A 15,271-nucleotide genomic window follows, 5' to 3' on the forward strand; every position below is an offset into this window, starting at 1 on the left:
TTGTTTTCCCTGCAGGGCAGTTGTCTCCAGAGGGGATGGTCTGGTTCCTCTGTGGCCCTGAAAACAATATTGTATCACTGGACAAAGTGGTGCTGTACCAGGACATGACCCAGCCACTCTCACATTACTTCATCAACTCATCACACAACACCTATTTGACAGGTATCTCCACTGGATGAAACACCAATTCCAGGGATCTTCCCATAGCTTCGAAGCAGGTGTGTTGTACCAAGCATGTGTACTGACACTGGAGATGGATTTTGCCCCATGTGCCATGTATGCTAGGCAGCAGTCGGGCAGTTTGTAAGGAATCAACCCATTGGTAAGGGTTTGAAAAGAAAAAGCTTACTCTGCTGTTCTGTAGAAAAGTCACGCTTAGGTGATGCCAAGCAAGGCAAAAGGACTAGGGAGATCAGCCTAAATGCTCAAGACAATTAGTCACAGTCCCCTTGTGTCTGATGGATTCGTTTTTGGGATAGCCTGTAGCCAGGGTGTGATAGGGCATGTATAACATCTGCAGTGTAGGAAGGGTGAGCAACTCCTTGCCCTCAAGCTCATAGCGAGGATCTTTTCCCATCACCAGCTCCATCGCAGTGCAAGATTATGGCTTCATCATCTATCTATATAGACAGGCATGGGTATTCTTGGGATGTGAGGGCAGGTTCCTGTCTTTCCTAAACAGCTGGCAAGTTGTGTGTCTCTCTCAGCAGTCCCTAGGCTGAGCAGATGTGTGCCACTCTTCACTGACTGGGCATGTGTCTATCCCTGGATAGATGCATTAGCCTGCAAAGTGATTGGGCAGGTATATATGCTCTAAGATTTCAGTGAGAAGCAGGTTTCCTCCCCAAGAGTCAAGCAGGTATATAGCCCCACAGACTTGAAGGCAGATCCATACCCCTTCCCAACAGCTGGTCAGATGTAGATCCCTCAGGAATTCAAGAGCAGGTAATTGTGTGTCCCTCTCAACTGACTGGGCAGGTGTCTCCCCCAGGGATTAGTGGTAGGTGGATACCATCACACCTCATCCCTCAATGTGCAGAAGGTAAACACAGTATAGGCCATGCTTTGAGGGAGGAAGAAGTGTTAGGTAGGGCTCCACTGCCCAGTTACCTAAAATCTCTCTGCAGTGTGGAGTGCACACTTGCCCTGGGTGTGCACAGAGCTGTTTCCCCTTCTTACTACTCTCCATGCAGAATGCACTCTCACAAATAAATGGCAAACCAGAGTCTCTTCTTCTCCTCCTGCCCTCTCCAGCTGGCCAGTTTTCTGGCATCTCATCTCCTGAAATGTATCGTCAGACCCTGCTGTCTGGCTGCCGTTGTGTGGAGCTGGACTGCTGGAAGGGTCGTCCCCCAGATGAGGAGCCCATCATCACCCATGGATTCACCATGACAACTGAGATTCTCTTCAAGGTGAGGGATTGTCTCCACAGATTATTTGTCCTTATTTTGTACTCATTTCTATGTACCGAGAGTGAATGGATGAAGAATGGGCAGGGGGACCCAAGTATATGGATAGATGAGCATCTATTCAGCAGGATGGCCTGATGTGTAGGTTAATTGGGGGAAAGTAGATAGATAGGGGGAGAGCAACGGGGCTGTTGTATGGATGAGTCTGAATAAATGAGGTGAAATACTTGTGAATTGTCAGATATGGAATCAGAGAGGTGGTTGGGCGGCTGGAGAGATGTATGGTTGAATGGATGAGTGCCTAGTGGTTGGAGGGTTGTGTAGGTGGATGGATGAGTGAATGAATAGCTGTGTGAGTTCAGACAAACGACAAGCACCGGGCATCTTTTCAGAAGACCACAAGGGTTAAGAGAGAGCCTTGTTGTCTTCTACAGGTTGATGCCTACAGCAGATTTGTAATGTTAAATATCGACACTGTGGGGGTAATTCCTTTTGTCACAACTATGCCATGGGAGTACATGATATGCATCCAACAGAGCAGCAGCCATCTGGGATGTTGGTCATACAGCTTCCCTGACTATTCACTCAAAGGCTCCACGGGGAAAAGAGAGCCAGCCCAGGGTCATGCGCCATTGCCTAGTGAACTTGCTATTCACGCTGAAGGATTTGTTTTAGTGCATTTAACCACATAAATGACAAACACCATGCACGGTAAAAATCACAAGACTACACTCACTTCCCTCAGTCCACTCAGGCAAAGCTCAGATCCCACCAGACAGAAGCCAGTTGTTAACAGCTCTCTTGTACTTAGTCTGTGTTCCCCCTTCCTCCCATTCCCCCACTTCATTATTACCAAGACATATGAAAAAATAAACCCTTTCTCCTTCAGTGCTCAGGTACCTTGACCTGCCTGTAATAATTAATGCTCGCAGTTTCCCAGGCTCTCTCTTTTAGTATCATGGTTGCTTTTGCATAGCAGTTCACTACAGATAGGGCATATAATAGCGCAACTGTGTATTATGGAAGCTATAATTGACCTGAGGGGTTCTGCTAAACCATGTGAATGAACCTCAGGATGGAATTATAGCCTGTTAACACAGCATGAGCCTGGTTTTTAGTTTATATAATACACAGAACCCCCGTCTCCTGCTCCTTCCCTTCTCCAACCCCCATCTTTCTAATAGCATCTTTTGCACCCTCTCCTCCTCTGAACTTGTAGCAGCTTCCTTTGAAATGCCGCTCAAGTGGCCCCCTGAAGTGGCACTGGAGCCGCCTTCCTTAGAGAAAAACTGCTTGTTGAATCAGGGTTTGCGGGTTGGGGGCGTGGGTTGCATAGGTTGAAGTCCTTGGGCCATGTTCATCCCTGGCATTATGCCACTGTTTTCCTCAGGCTTACATCAGAGCTGAATTTGGCCCAATGGATTGAACTCTGCAGTCCATGTACTATAATGCAGTATACAATGGATTGTATGATATCACTGAATGAATGGAGCAGGAGTAAGCGGGGGCAGATAATTATAAAGGAGAAAAACTATGTTCCTGTAACCTGCCAGTTAGCAACAATGGGAAAGAAAATAGAGAAAAGTTCATTGCCGTTTAATAGGGGCCTGAGGAAAATATTATTTTAAAAAATAAATCAATATTGTTGAGACTAGTTCCATGGCGTCAGCATCTGGAATGTTAGTAACTGCTGGTTGCTGAGCAGTTCTGTTTGCTGTGCTAGTAGATAGTCAGGATCAAGAAGGATTTTACAGGCAAATAAAATGACAGACAAATGGACAAATTCAGAGGAAGTATGTGTCGCAGTAAATCTTGAGAGTTTAATCTGGCATCACTTACACCTTTTTTTCTGGCCCCCTCGGTGAATCTTACACCAAATGTAGTCTCCCTTTAGCACATTTATTTGAATCACTCCCATGTAACAAGATATACATTGGCCCTCCTATGCCTTCCTCATCACCTCTGAATGTGAAGTATTGAGTATAAAACAACCTAAGAGAATCCAAGTTGTACATCATGCTGAGAGACCAGACGAGAGGAGTGTTTGAAAAGGAAGTTTAGTCATGCCTAGGAGAGCCACTGGACATGATCAACTCAGAGATGTGAAAGCTGGATGGCTACTTGTCTCAGGACACTATAATAATGCTCTGTCTGTCTGTCTGTCTGTCTCTTCTTGTTTAGGATGTCATTGAGGCCATTGCAGAAAGTGCTTTCAAAACCTCTCTCTACCCAGTTATCTTGTCCTTTGAGAACCATGTTGACTCGTGAGTATCCAGTGGTTGCTGGTGGACTCACATCTGGGGAACTCATGTGAGAGAATTCATTTTTTGCTGTCTGAGAGGGGAGGTAGAGGCAAGCACAACCTCTCCAGCACATGGTTGCGATTTCCTGGGTGTCTGAGGCTGGGGGTAGCAAGGTGAAGCACTGGAGTTGCAGTGTTATAGACTCATAGACTCTAGGACTGGAAAGGACCTCAAGAGATCATCGAGTCCAGTCCCCTGCCCTCATGGCAGGACCAAATACTGTCTAGACCATCCCTAATAGACATTTATCTAACCTACTCTTAAATATCTCCAGAGATGGAGATTCCACAACTTCCCTAGGCAATCTATTCCAGTGTTTAACTACCCTGACAGTTAGGAACTTTTTCCTAATGTCCAATCTAAATCTCCCTTGCTGCAGTTTAAGCCCATTGCTTCTTGTTCTATCATTGGAGGCTAAGGTGAACAAGTTTTCTCCCACCTCCTGATGACACCCTTTTAGATACCTGAAAACTGCTATCATGTCCCCTCTCAGTCTTCTCTTTTCCAAACTAAACAATCCCAATTCCTTCAGCCTTCCTTCATAGGTCATGTTTTCAAGACCTTTAATCATTCTTGTTGCTCTTCTCTGGACCCTCTCCAATTTCTCCACATCTTTCTTGAAATGCGGTGCCCAGAACTGGACACAATACTCCAGTTGAGGCCTAACCAGCGCAGAGTAAAGCGGAAGAATGACTTCTCGTGTCTTGTTTACAACACACCTGTTAATGCATCCCAGAATCACGTTTGCTTTTTTTGCAACAGTATCACACTGTTGACTCATATTAAGCTTGTGGTCCACTATGACCCCTAAATCTCTTTCTGTCATACTCCTTCCTAGACTGTCTCTTCCCATTCTGTATGTGTGAAACTGATTGTTCCTTCCTAGGTGGAGCACTTTGCATTTATCTTTATTGAACTTCATCCCGTTTACCTCAGACCATTTCTCCAATTTGTCCAGATCATTTTGAATTTTGACCCTGTCCTCCAAAGCAGTTGCAATCCCTCCCAGTTTGGTATCGTCCGCAAACTTAATAAGCGTACTTTCTATGCCAACATCTAAATCGTTGATGAAGATATTGAACAGAACCAGTCCCAAAACAGACCCCTGCGGAACCCCACTTGTTATACCTTTCCAGCAGGATTGGGAGCCATTAACAACTACTCTCTGAGTACGGTTATCCAACCAGTTATGCACCCACCTTATAGTAGCCCCATCTAAATTGTACTTTCCTAGCTTATCTATAAGAATATCATGTGAGACTGTATCAAATGCCTTACTAAAGTCTAGATATATCACATCCACCGCTTTTCCCTTATCCACAAGGCTCGTTATCCTATCAAAGAACGCTATCAGATTAGTTTGACACGATTTGTTCTTTACAAATCCATGCTGGCTATTCCCTATCACCTTACCACCTTCCAAGTGTTTGCAGATGATTTCTTTGATTACCTGCTCCATTATCTTCCCTGGCACAGAAGTTAAACTAACTGGTCTGTAGTTTCCTGGGTTGTTTTTATTTCCCTTTTTATAGATGGGCACTATATTTGCCCCCTTCCAGTCTTCTGGAATCTCCCCCGTCTCCCATGATTTCCCAAAGATAATAGCTAGAGGCTCAGATACCTCTTCTATTAACTCCTTGAGTATTCTAGGATGCATTTCAGCAGGCCCTGGTGACTTGCAGGCATCTAACTTTTCTAAGTGATTTTTTACTTGCTTTCCTTATTTTCTCTTCTAAACCTACCCTCTTCCCGTAAGCATTCACTATACTAGACATTCCTTCAGACTTCTCAGTGTTAGGAGTTTTTCTTGGAATGATCAGAGGTGGTTGATGCTGAAAGATGAGATAATTAAACCAGTGAATTCCATCCTGCCACTCCCATTCAACCTCCCCCAAAACACCTACTGTTGGGGAGGTGATGGAGCAGGGCAGACGCTGTTAGTCCTGGATGAGGGTTTCAGAGAGCCTGTGTCAGAGATCAGGATGAGGGGAGGTTAGGGGGCAGGGCACGGTGCATGGTGGAGGAGGGTTGCTCATGCTCTTTTCCAGAATCAATAGGTTCATGTCTCACTCTTGTTTTATTGCATTATTCCTTAGGCCCAAGCAGCAGGCTAAGATGGCTGAGTACTGCAGGACCATATTTGGGGACATGCTGCTGACAGAGCCACTAGAAAAATATCCAGTAAGTGGAAGATGGGGGAGAACTTTTATTGGGGAGAGGGCATCATACACACAGGGATCACTCCCTGATGCTGTCTGGCTCTGCCACCTGTATGGTAATTTGGGGGATCCTTTGTGGCAAGTGGGAGGAGGCTTATAAAGGCATTAAAGTCAGTGAGCCTAGAGACAGAGGCAGTGAGAGGAGACAGCTGGAAATGGGGCTGAGTGCTGGGCAATTTGGAGAATGAAGGGTGAACTTTTCAGCTTCAGGGCCAGATTTTTTGAAACTAGAGGCCTGATTCTGCTCTGTTATACCTATGTGACTCCTTCAACTTTAGAATCAGACCCCATCTGAGTTGTGCATGTGAAATACATGTGTACAGGCATAGTCAGGTAAGTGACATATGCAGCTGCATGCACAGAACAGTGGAGTGCATGTCCAGATAAATTGATTGCACATGCAGCTCCCCAGTTTGCATGTACAAATGTATATTACCTTTTTGTAACCCCCATGCACATTACTACTGCTGTGCCAGAAATATACATGGTGCTTTGCAGAAAAATTAAAAGACAACAACATCTGTGTCCCAAAGTGCTTACAGTCCACAGTACAGCAAGGCACAATGAAGGATGGCATGTGGGGTGTTGGAGGGTGGACAAGGTCTACAACAATAGAATCATGCAAGCATGCAGTGTCTCTTGGGGAGAATCATGGTAGGTAGACAAGGTAGAGCACCTGGAAACCATCTGTTAGTTGGATGGATACAGAAGGATATTTGGGTGACCCTTTAAATGGTGCTGAATATAGGCAGATGTGTGGCTGGAAACAGAGCATGGCACAAGCAGGGACAAAGATGGAAAAAGTGTGGGCTGTAGATGGAGAAAGGTATAAAAGTAGTGTAGGGACAAAGATGAAAAAAGTGTGGGCTGTAGATGGAGAAAGGTATAAAAGTAGTGTAGCTGCCAATGTAAAATTAGCAGCCAGATGGCCAGGATACAAGATGTGGCTGGCACTGTAAGCAGACAGGTGGATACAGGTACAGACAGGTGGATGGAGATGTTGAAGGATGCAGATGGTGCAGTGTGGAGGCAGACAGATGGACTGAGATGTTCACGGATACAGATGGACAGCTGAGTGTATGAGCTCTGTCTCTTTGTAGAGGAAATTCAACAAGGACTTTTCTCTGTTACAGCTGAAGCCGGGCGTTCCCTTGCCAAGCCCTCAGGATCTCTTAGGGAAAATTCTGATTAAGAACAAAAAGAACCAGTCTGCATCTGAAGATAGGCGGGACTCTCTGAAGAAAGAGAGGAATGAAGCTACTGACCAGCCTGTCACTGTGGATGGTATTGATACTGGTACAATATGAAGTAGGGGAGGGGACTCATTCCACTCACATGGGGTGGCCTGGCGCTTTGGAGAATGTCCAAACTGGCCAGGTGTTATTTCAAGAGATCTAATATGCATAAGTTCAGGCACTTCAGAGTGAAGAATGAGGGGGATCAGCTCCTCAGAATAGAATTATGTTTTCAGACACCATATAGCACTAATAGTGATACCAGAGCCTTAAAAGATCATGTTACCAATACGTTGCCTGGTTATCTGCCAAACATTCTGCTTCTCCTGAAATGCACTGCTGCATATACTGGCTGTTGATTTGATGTGTGCGTGGACAGGCTATATTGCCCTTGATTCTTGTCCTGTGTTGTCATCGAGTAGCTCTATGGCATCCAGCAAATACACCATGACATATTTCCTAATCATAAATATTTTGAAGGCTTATACAACCTGCGGCTCCCCCAGATCTTTCATCTCTTTTGCATCTTACATTTGGAGACCCCAAGACAGAACAAGTGAGATTTCAGCCCATGGAGTCTCCATGCCCCTGTTACAGAAGGCGCACAGAGGGCTATGACAATGCAGGAACAGCTCCTCTGTAGAGTAGCCAGGAATCAGGATCTAAAGTAAATCCACTCCCAGATTTGTCCCATTAGGTATGACCCTTGGTGGGGGAAGTGGGACTACAGCCCACTTCTGATGGGAGAAGGCTATGAAGGCAGGCTGAAGGCTCTGGGGATACAGCCAGCTTAGATCCTGTTACTGTTATTTGGGGCTAAGGAGACCGGCAAGAGGAAGAACCGAATTCCTTGAGTGCGCCAACCCAGAGTGGTGCCTCTCCATATTTGGATGCAGCCATTAGAGCAATTTCGTAGCCCTTTTGTGTTCCCACGTTTACACTGGGAGGAATTTCAGTTCAGAAAAGTGGCATGTTTCCCTTGCTAGTGGAGGCAGCATTAGAGGACATATCAGCAATCCTTCACGCTAGCCTATCTAATTGTGCTGCTGGTGAACACTGTGTATGCTTAATCTGGGCAGGTGATGTGACCGAAGAGGGCCCAGAGGAAGAGGAGGAATCTGGAAACTTGGATGAAGAACAGATTAAAAACATGCAGTCAGATGAGGTAGTGCCACTGACCTTTCCTCTCTTGATCCATTTGCTTCTTCTGGGCAGTGACCATATCACAGCTTGTTGTGGGTCCCATCGTACTATTTAACCTAAAGCCTCCCCTCCTCTGTCCCCCACAGGCTTGAGAACTCAAGCTGTACCCCAAACCACAACCTCAAAGCAACATCTACACAGCTATTCTTAGCGTACTTATGTGAGCTCTGCTAGCCCAACCCTAGACCTGGACTGGGACACTTGCTTCCAGATCTAGTGTAGCCATAACCTTAGAGACCCAACTGTGAGTGTGTTGTTTTTCTGGGAGATGTCTCCCTCTGTCTATTCTCGTTTTGCATAGGGCACTGCTGGCTTGGAAGTGACAGCTTACGAGGAAATGTCCAGCCTGGTTAATTACATTCAGCCCATCAAATTTGACTCTTTTGATACCTCAACAGGTAAGAAGAATTCTTGTCTTTTCACTATTCTAAATGTTTTCATTGAAACAGCTAGTATGAATGTTCACATATTGACAATCTCCAGCTATTCTGACTGCAGCTGTATTTGTAGATGCTCTGTTGCCCCATGCCATCTTCTGTTACCCTCCTTGCTCTCTCTCACAGTAGCAAACATGGACATGTGCAGCTCACACATCCCTTTGTAGTCAATGGGTCAAATGCTGCTCTCAGTTACGCTAGCGAAAATCAACACCACTACCACTGCAATCCATGTAGTTGTTCTTGTCTTACACTGGTGTAAATAGGAGCAGAATTTAGCGCAGTCTGTATCAGTAAAATTGACTGGTCTTTCTCTTCAGTGGGGATTCCCCCTGCTGGGTGATGGAGAAAGCTGTACACCTGTAAGCATGTGAAATGCACCTGGGGCCAGTTTTGAGTGAACTGGGTTGATTCATGGTGTCAGTGAAAAACCTGGTAAAATGCAGAACTTTTCATTGAGCTTTGCTGTCAGTGTTTGGGTTCACTTGAATCTACAATGCAAACTAAGGGGAAACAAGACAACTCCTACACTGACACCATGGAAACAATTTACATTGCACACATCCCTGCCATGTGAGCCCCACTCTGTCTGTGAGATTATAATGTGTGGTTTGGAAACAAAATTAAAGGGTTGTAATTGTTACTATGTTTTCTGTAAAAGAAAAGGTGAACTTCTTAAACACCCCCTCCCTTTGCAAGCTGATCCTCTGGATGTGTTCATTTGCCTGTCCCAGATAAACCCAACCCAAATCCCAACAGCTCAAATAAACCTTTATGAGTACTCTTCCAATTCCATTTCAGAGGGCCAAGCGAGGATGGAGGTGTCTTGATCTGATCATGGGGTGCATGGGGAAAGGTAGGGGTGGGTCCACAGGGAAAGAGTCAGGCTGGGTATTTCTTGGTCTGAGGCGCAGCATGAATGTGTCATGCTTTGATTGCGGCACTTGGCAGAGTTTGAGATGGGGTCCTGGGAGTGCCTGTCTTTTAAACATTTCCCTTTTCCATATTCCCAGAGCAGAACCGAAGTTATGTCATCTCCTCCTTCACCGAAACGAAGGCTTATGATCTACTGACCAAATCCACTGAGCAGTTTGTAGAGTATCCTTTTTGCTAGATGAGCTCTTAGGCAGCATTGTCCTGTGTACCTGGGTGATGCATTTTAAGCGGAATATGAAAGCATTACTCCCTGTCATATAGTAGCATTCTGATAAGCTGTATGACAATGCACAGTCCCATGAGTGCTTGCAGGCTCCTGGGATAAGGTGAAAACAGCACAATTTGCTTCGGCTCCTACTCACAATCCATGAAAGGTCCCAATTAAACAGAGAACTCAGATATGGTACTATTATCTGAGGAACATGTAGGTTGTACTGGTCACTGGGCTTCCGGATAGGATGCCTGCTGCCCTCTAGCAGGTGCAGTCAGGACTACCAAATGTTTGTTGCTAAGCATAGAGCACATCATGTTATATAGGAATGCAGGAAAGGATTCTCGTTTTGATACCATGTCTTACAGCCTCTAGTGTTTATAACATGGGATGTTACCAAGGGATGCAGCCATTTCAGACCTAAAGAAGCTCATGTAATCTGCAACTGGGAACTAGTCCCAGGGCACATGGGCAGCAATAGGCCACTCCAGACCTGTTTCCTATGGAGTAACTGCAGATATAACAAGCGACAGATGAGCCGGATTTACCCCAAGGGCACCCGAATGGACTCATCCAACTACATGCCTCAGATGTTCTGGAATGTCGGCTGCCAAATGGTGGCCTTAAACTTCCAGACAATGGGTGAGTTGCAAGCTGTCCCATGCTTCTCAATAGATGGGGGTCTGTTCACACCCACCCTTATTTCCCCTCTTTCCCTCACTGGGATTTCTCGATATTACCAGGTGCCTCTGAACATGTGTGCTGTTTGCTTTGCCCTTGTCTTGTCGAATTCAATCTACCCATGGATATGTCTCTGTGTCCGATAGAGCCTCTGTTTCTTGCAGACAGAGCCTTTTTCAGCAGCACTGACAGAGTTAGCCCTGCATGACAATACCTTTGAATTCGAACCTCCCACCTACTATCCATGCAGTCCAGCATCTGCAGAAATCATCTCAGGCCAGCCTAATTTCATTCTTCAGATGTTGTGGGGAGTGTAGTAGTTAACACAGGCTGTTGGGAGGCACAGCTACACCTAAGCCACATATGCTGTTGTAGGCAGCATGCACAACTAGGAACCTGCTGCACTCTAGCACTTTTCTTCCCCACTGCTAATTCCAGTGTTGTTGATCTGGGGTGGGCAGGAAGGGGCTCCAGGGCTCCCCCTTCCCATGTCCACTTCAGGTACTGCATGCCCAGAGTGAGAAGGCGGGGAGGAAGGGCATCTGTCTCTCACACACACGTGCGTGAGGGTGTAGAAGAGATAGTGGCTGGAAGTTGCAGCTAGACAAATTCAGACAGGAAATAAAGTGCAGATTTAGAACAGTGAGGAAGGATAATTAACTGTTGGAACTGTTTACCAAGGGTTCAGGTGGATTCTCCATCACTGGCAAATTTACATCACGATTAGGTGTTTTTCTAAAAGATGCACTCTGGTTCAAACAGGAATTATTTGGGAGAAGGTCTCCGGCCTGTGTTGTACAGGAGGTCAGACTAGATGATCACAATGGTCCCTTCTGGCCTGGGAATCGATAGGTGGGCTGGGGAGAGGGAAAGTGGGAGAGAGGGGAAGGAAAAGTGAAAGTCAGAGAGACTGGCGAAGAGGGGATTGTATGGTATATGGGGCATAGAAAGACGAAGGAGCAGAGTGAGTGAATAGCAAAGGAGGAGGAGAGGGCAACATTAATAGCGGAGCAGACAGATTGAGAAGGGCTAGAGCAGTGGTCTCCAACCCTTTTACGCACAAGATCACTTTTTGAATTTAAGATCAACCCAAGATCTACCCTGCCCCTTCCTTGAGGCCCGCCCCGCTCACTCCATTCCTCTCTCCCATCATCACTCGCTCTCCCCCACCCTCACTCACTGTCACCGGGCTGGGGCAGGGGGTTGGGGTACGGGAGAGGGTGCAGGCTCTGGGCTGGGGCCGAGGGGTTCGGAATGTGGGAGGCAGGGGTGGTTCTAGCTTTTTTGCCGCTCCAAGCACGGCAGTCAAGCCGCCTTCGGCGGCTTGCCTGCAGGAGGTCCCTGGTCCTGTGGATTCGGCAGCTTGCCTGCGGGAGGTCCGCCGGTCCCACAGCTTCGACATACCCGCCGCCAAATTGCCGCCAAGTCTGCGGGACTGGCGGACCTCCCACAGGTGCGCCACCGAAGGCTGTCTGACTGCCACCCTCACAGGGACCGGCAGGGTGCCCCCCGTGGCTTGCCGCCCCAGGCACGTGCTTGGAGCACTGGTGCCTGGAGCTGCCACTGATGGGTGGAGGCTCCAGGCTGAGCCTGGGGCAGGGGATTGGTGTGCAGGAGTGAGGAGTCCAAGCTCTGTGAAGGAGTTTGGGTTCAGGGTCATATGGTCACACTGCACCTAACCTCATACAATACACTGGACATTTAATTAATTTTACTTTGTATTAGTGTCATTTGTGGTTTATAGACCCAAAAACCCTTCAGGGATTGTCACAGATCAGTGTAACATTCTCTACTGAGGTGTGTGCATTGGCTGAGCGTGGGGTAGGAGGTTGGGGTGTAGGAGAGGGTGAGGGGTCTGGGAGGGAGTTTGTGGTGCAAGAGGGGACTCTGGGCTGGGGGGGTTGGGGTGTTGGAGGGGGTTGGGGTGCAGGCTACAGAAGTTCAGTCTCTACAGTTCCTTGATATATACAGACCTTACTGCTGCACTCCCACAAAAATTCCTCTCTCTGTGTCCCTCTCCCTGTGTCTCTCTCCCTCAGATGTCCCCATGCAACAGAATATGGCCCTCTTTGAGTTCAATGGACAGAGCGGCTACCTTCTCAAACACGAATTCATGCGGCGCCCAGACAAGCAGTTTGACCCTTACTCTGTGGACCGCATTGATGTGGTGATGGCAAGCATCCTATCGATAACGGCAAGTACAAGCCCCTGTGCTGTTTCTCTCCTGACAGAGCTGCACACTCGCAGCAGGGAGATAACTAGCACCTATAGCTCCTCTATTTGCCACCCAGGAGGGCTCTTAATGGCAAATGAACCCATAACTTCCTGCCAGAGAGTGTTACTATGGAAACTCCCAATCCTTTCAGTGTTTAAAATTAATCATAATCACATGAAAATAGAAAATTAGCATCTGCCACATGGAATAATCCCGGGCTCTGGTGATGGGGACGGAAGATGACGGGGAGGGGGAGTGGGGAGCACTAAAGCAAGGAGCACAGGGGAAGGGAAACAGGAATTAGACATGTTATAGGGAATGAATGGACTGGAGGACAGCAGTGACCAAGAAAAAAGAGGAGACAGGCAACAGAAGAAGTGGCCCTAAACCTAATTCTAAGGCTGGAGAGGGTTTTGCTAGCTATTGCTAGTTTTATTTCTATTTGTTCTTAGATCCTTTCTGGCCAGTTCCTCTCAGATCGCAGTGTGAAGACATATGTAGAAGTGGAACTGTTTGGTTTGCCAGGGGACCCAAAACGTAAATACAGAACCAAGCTGACATCAAGTGCCAATTCCCTCAACCCAGTATGGAAGGAGGAGGCTTTTGTTTTTGAAAAGGTAACAACACTTCACGGTAACTCAGATAAAGGGCCCCTAAAGAGACCAGTGACCATGAGCATTTTCTCTGGGGATTCCAGGGCCACATGAAAGACTCTTTCTTAGATCCATAAAGATCTTTGTGGAGATTCCATGGGCCAGAGATTTGAACAACCACAAGTTCCCCTATTGATGAAGGATCATTGGGAACCCTTTGTGGACATCCCAGAGGCCAAAACACTCCTCTCTGAGCATTTTCAAACTGAATTTGCTAATCAAATGAGCCTTGGGAATCTCCAGCCATGAGGAAGCAGAAAAGATGAGAGTAAATATGCCCATGTTGTTGTATCACAGAATCAGAGGCACTGTTTTAGGGACAAATGGTAGAATAGTGAGAGTCTCATGTGAGTCAGATCATAGGATCCATGCAACTTTCCCTGGAAGAACCGATTTGCTTATTGCTACTATTCCAGCTGTGGAGTTAGGGGGCGTACCAGGCGCAAGGTAATAATAATGCTTAGCACTTACATACTGCTTTACATGTTCACCTTCACAACACCCTTGGGAAAGCTGGGGAAGCTTTCACCAGCTCATGAGGCGAGGTGGTATTATCTCCATTTTAGAGGATGGTTCTGACACGGCCATGTGCAGTGACGAGCCCAAAGCCAGGGTTAGACCTCAGAAACACCTGATTCCCAACCTAGAGCTCATTCTTGTAAACTATGGGGTCACAAAGCAGCTCTTATTGGGCAGTGTGTGCGTGGGGGGGGTGATTTCCTTCTTGTGTTTACATTTTTACTTAGTGACACCAATACCCTGTCAGGAATCATAGTAAGGCACCTGAGGCTTGAGCTCTTGTGTTTTTCTCCCCAGATTCTGATGCCAGAGTTGGCTTCTCTCAGAATTGTGGCTTTGGAGGAAGGAGGAAAGTTCATTGGTCAACGCATCATTCCCATTATTGCTGTGCATTCAGGTAAAGTCAGGCCTTTCTGTGGAAACTCCTTCTGTGTCCTTCATCACTGTCATCTGCTGTCCTGTGCAGTACAATATTAAGCTGAGCTATGCTAGGGGTTGGTGTTAAGGAGGTGACCCCATGCACTGATGGAGTTGATGCAAGTAGCAGTGCTAGAAACGGTGGTCCAAAGTGCAGTGGTGCTCTCTCTGGGGACGAAGGAAGATGTTGTGTTGTTCTCTCTTGAGCACAGGAGATCAGTCAATGTTGCATTCCTTTGTGTTGTGTTTGAGGGATTCAAGCAGCAGAGACCCTCCAAACTCATTGCAGTGGAACCCATAATGCCCAAATATGAGTGCCTTCCCTTTCTCCTCCATGCCACTCACAGACTGCAGTGTTTCCTGTTGGGACATGAGGTGAGGGTGGGGTGAATGCCCTCACTCATTCTCTCCTGTTTTCTATTATCAGGCTATCACCACGTTTGCCTTCGCAGTGAGAGTAATATGCCACTCACTATGCCCTCCCTCTTTGTGTACCTGGAGATGAAGGACTATGTCCCTGACACTTGGGCAGGTAATGTATGTCCCCCCCCCCAACTCTAAAATGCTGGTATACGGAAATGGCCAGAGAAGATGACCGACTCTCTCTGTCTGTGGGTTGGGATGGTTTTATTTACCAAGAAGAAAATTACCCTAGTGTGTGAGGCTGGAAATCTCACCCAGTGAGGTGATGGTGGGGTTGTCCTCAGTTTGGAGGTGAATTGCACACAGAGCACAGGAGAGGAGTGTGACTGGCAAGTCTCTCCAAGTGCACCTTCTACTTGTCTGCTGTTCTGGTTCTGCCACAGCCTACAGGTCCCACTAGTCACTACTTA

General features: G+C 46.9%; 1 protein-coding gene across 2 annotated transcripts in view; it reads left to right on the forward strand.

Annotated features, from left to right (window-relative positions):
- PLCB2 (phospholipase C beta 2) overlaps nt 1–15,271 on the forward strand; it is a 73,398-nt gene that overhangs the window by 40,583 nt on the left and 17,544 nt on the right. The window contains exons 10-22 of one of the 2 annotated variants that reach the window (XM_050954811.1): nt 16–162; nt 1,255–1,412; nt 3,591–3,673; nt 5,809–5,893; nt 7,065–7,227; nt 8,246–8,331; nt 8,671–8,767; nt 9,820–9,904; nt 10,471–10,595; nt 12,674–12,828; nt 13,302–13,466; nt 14,319–14,418; nt 14,866–14,970. In XM_050954811.1, coding sequence (XP_050810768.1) covers nt 16–162; nt 1,255–1,412; nt 3,591–3,673; nt 5,809–5,893; nt 7,065–7,227; nt 8,246–8,331; nt 8,671–8,767; nt 9,820–9,904; nt 10,471–10,595; nt 12,674–12,828; nt 13,302–13,466; nt 14,319–14,418; nt 14,866–14,970 — 1,554 coding nt within the window. Of the gene's footprint in view, nt 1–15; nt 163–1,254; nt 1,413–3,590; nt 3,674–5,808; nt 5,894–7,064; nt 7,228–8,245; nt 8,332–8,670; nt 8,768–9,819; nt 9,905–10,470; nt 10,596–12,673; nt 13,060–13,301; nt 13,467–14,318; nt 14,419–14,865; nt 14,971–15,271 lie in introns of those variants that run through there. The other variant, XM_050954810.1, reaches the window with a different exon arrangement.

This window comes from Gopherus flavomarginatus, chromosome 5 (assembly GCF_025201925.1).
Source record: "Gopherus flavomarginatus isolate rGopFla2 chromosome 5, rGopFla2.mat.asm, whole genome shotgun sequence".
Taxonomy (NCBI): domain Eukaryota; kingdom Metazoa; phylum Chordata; order Testudines; family Testudinidae; genus Gopherus; species Gopherus flavomarginatus.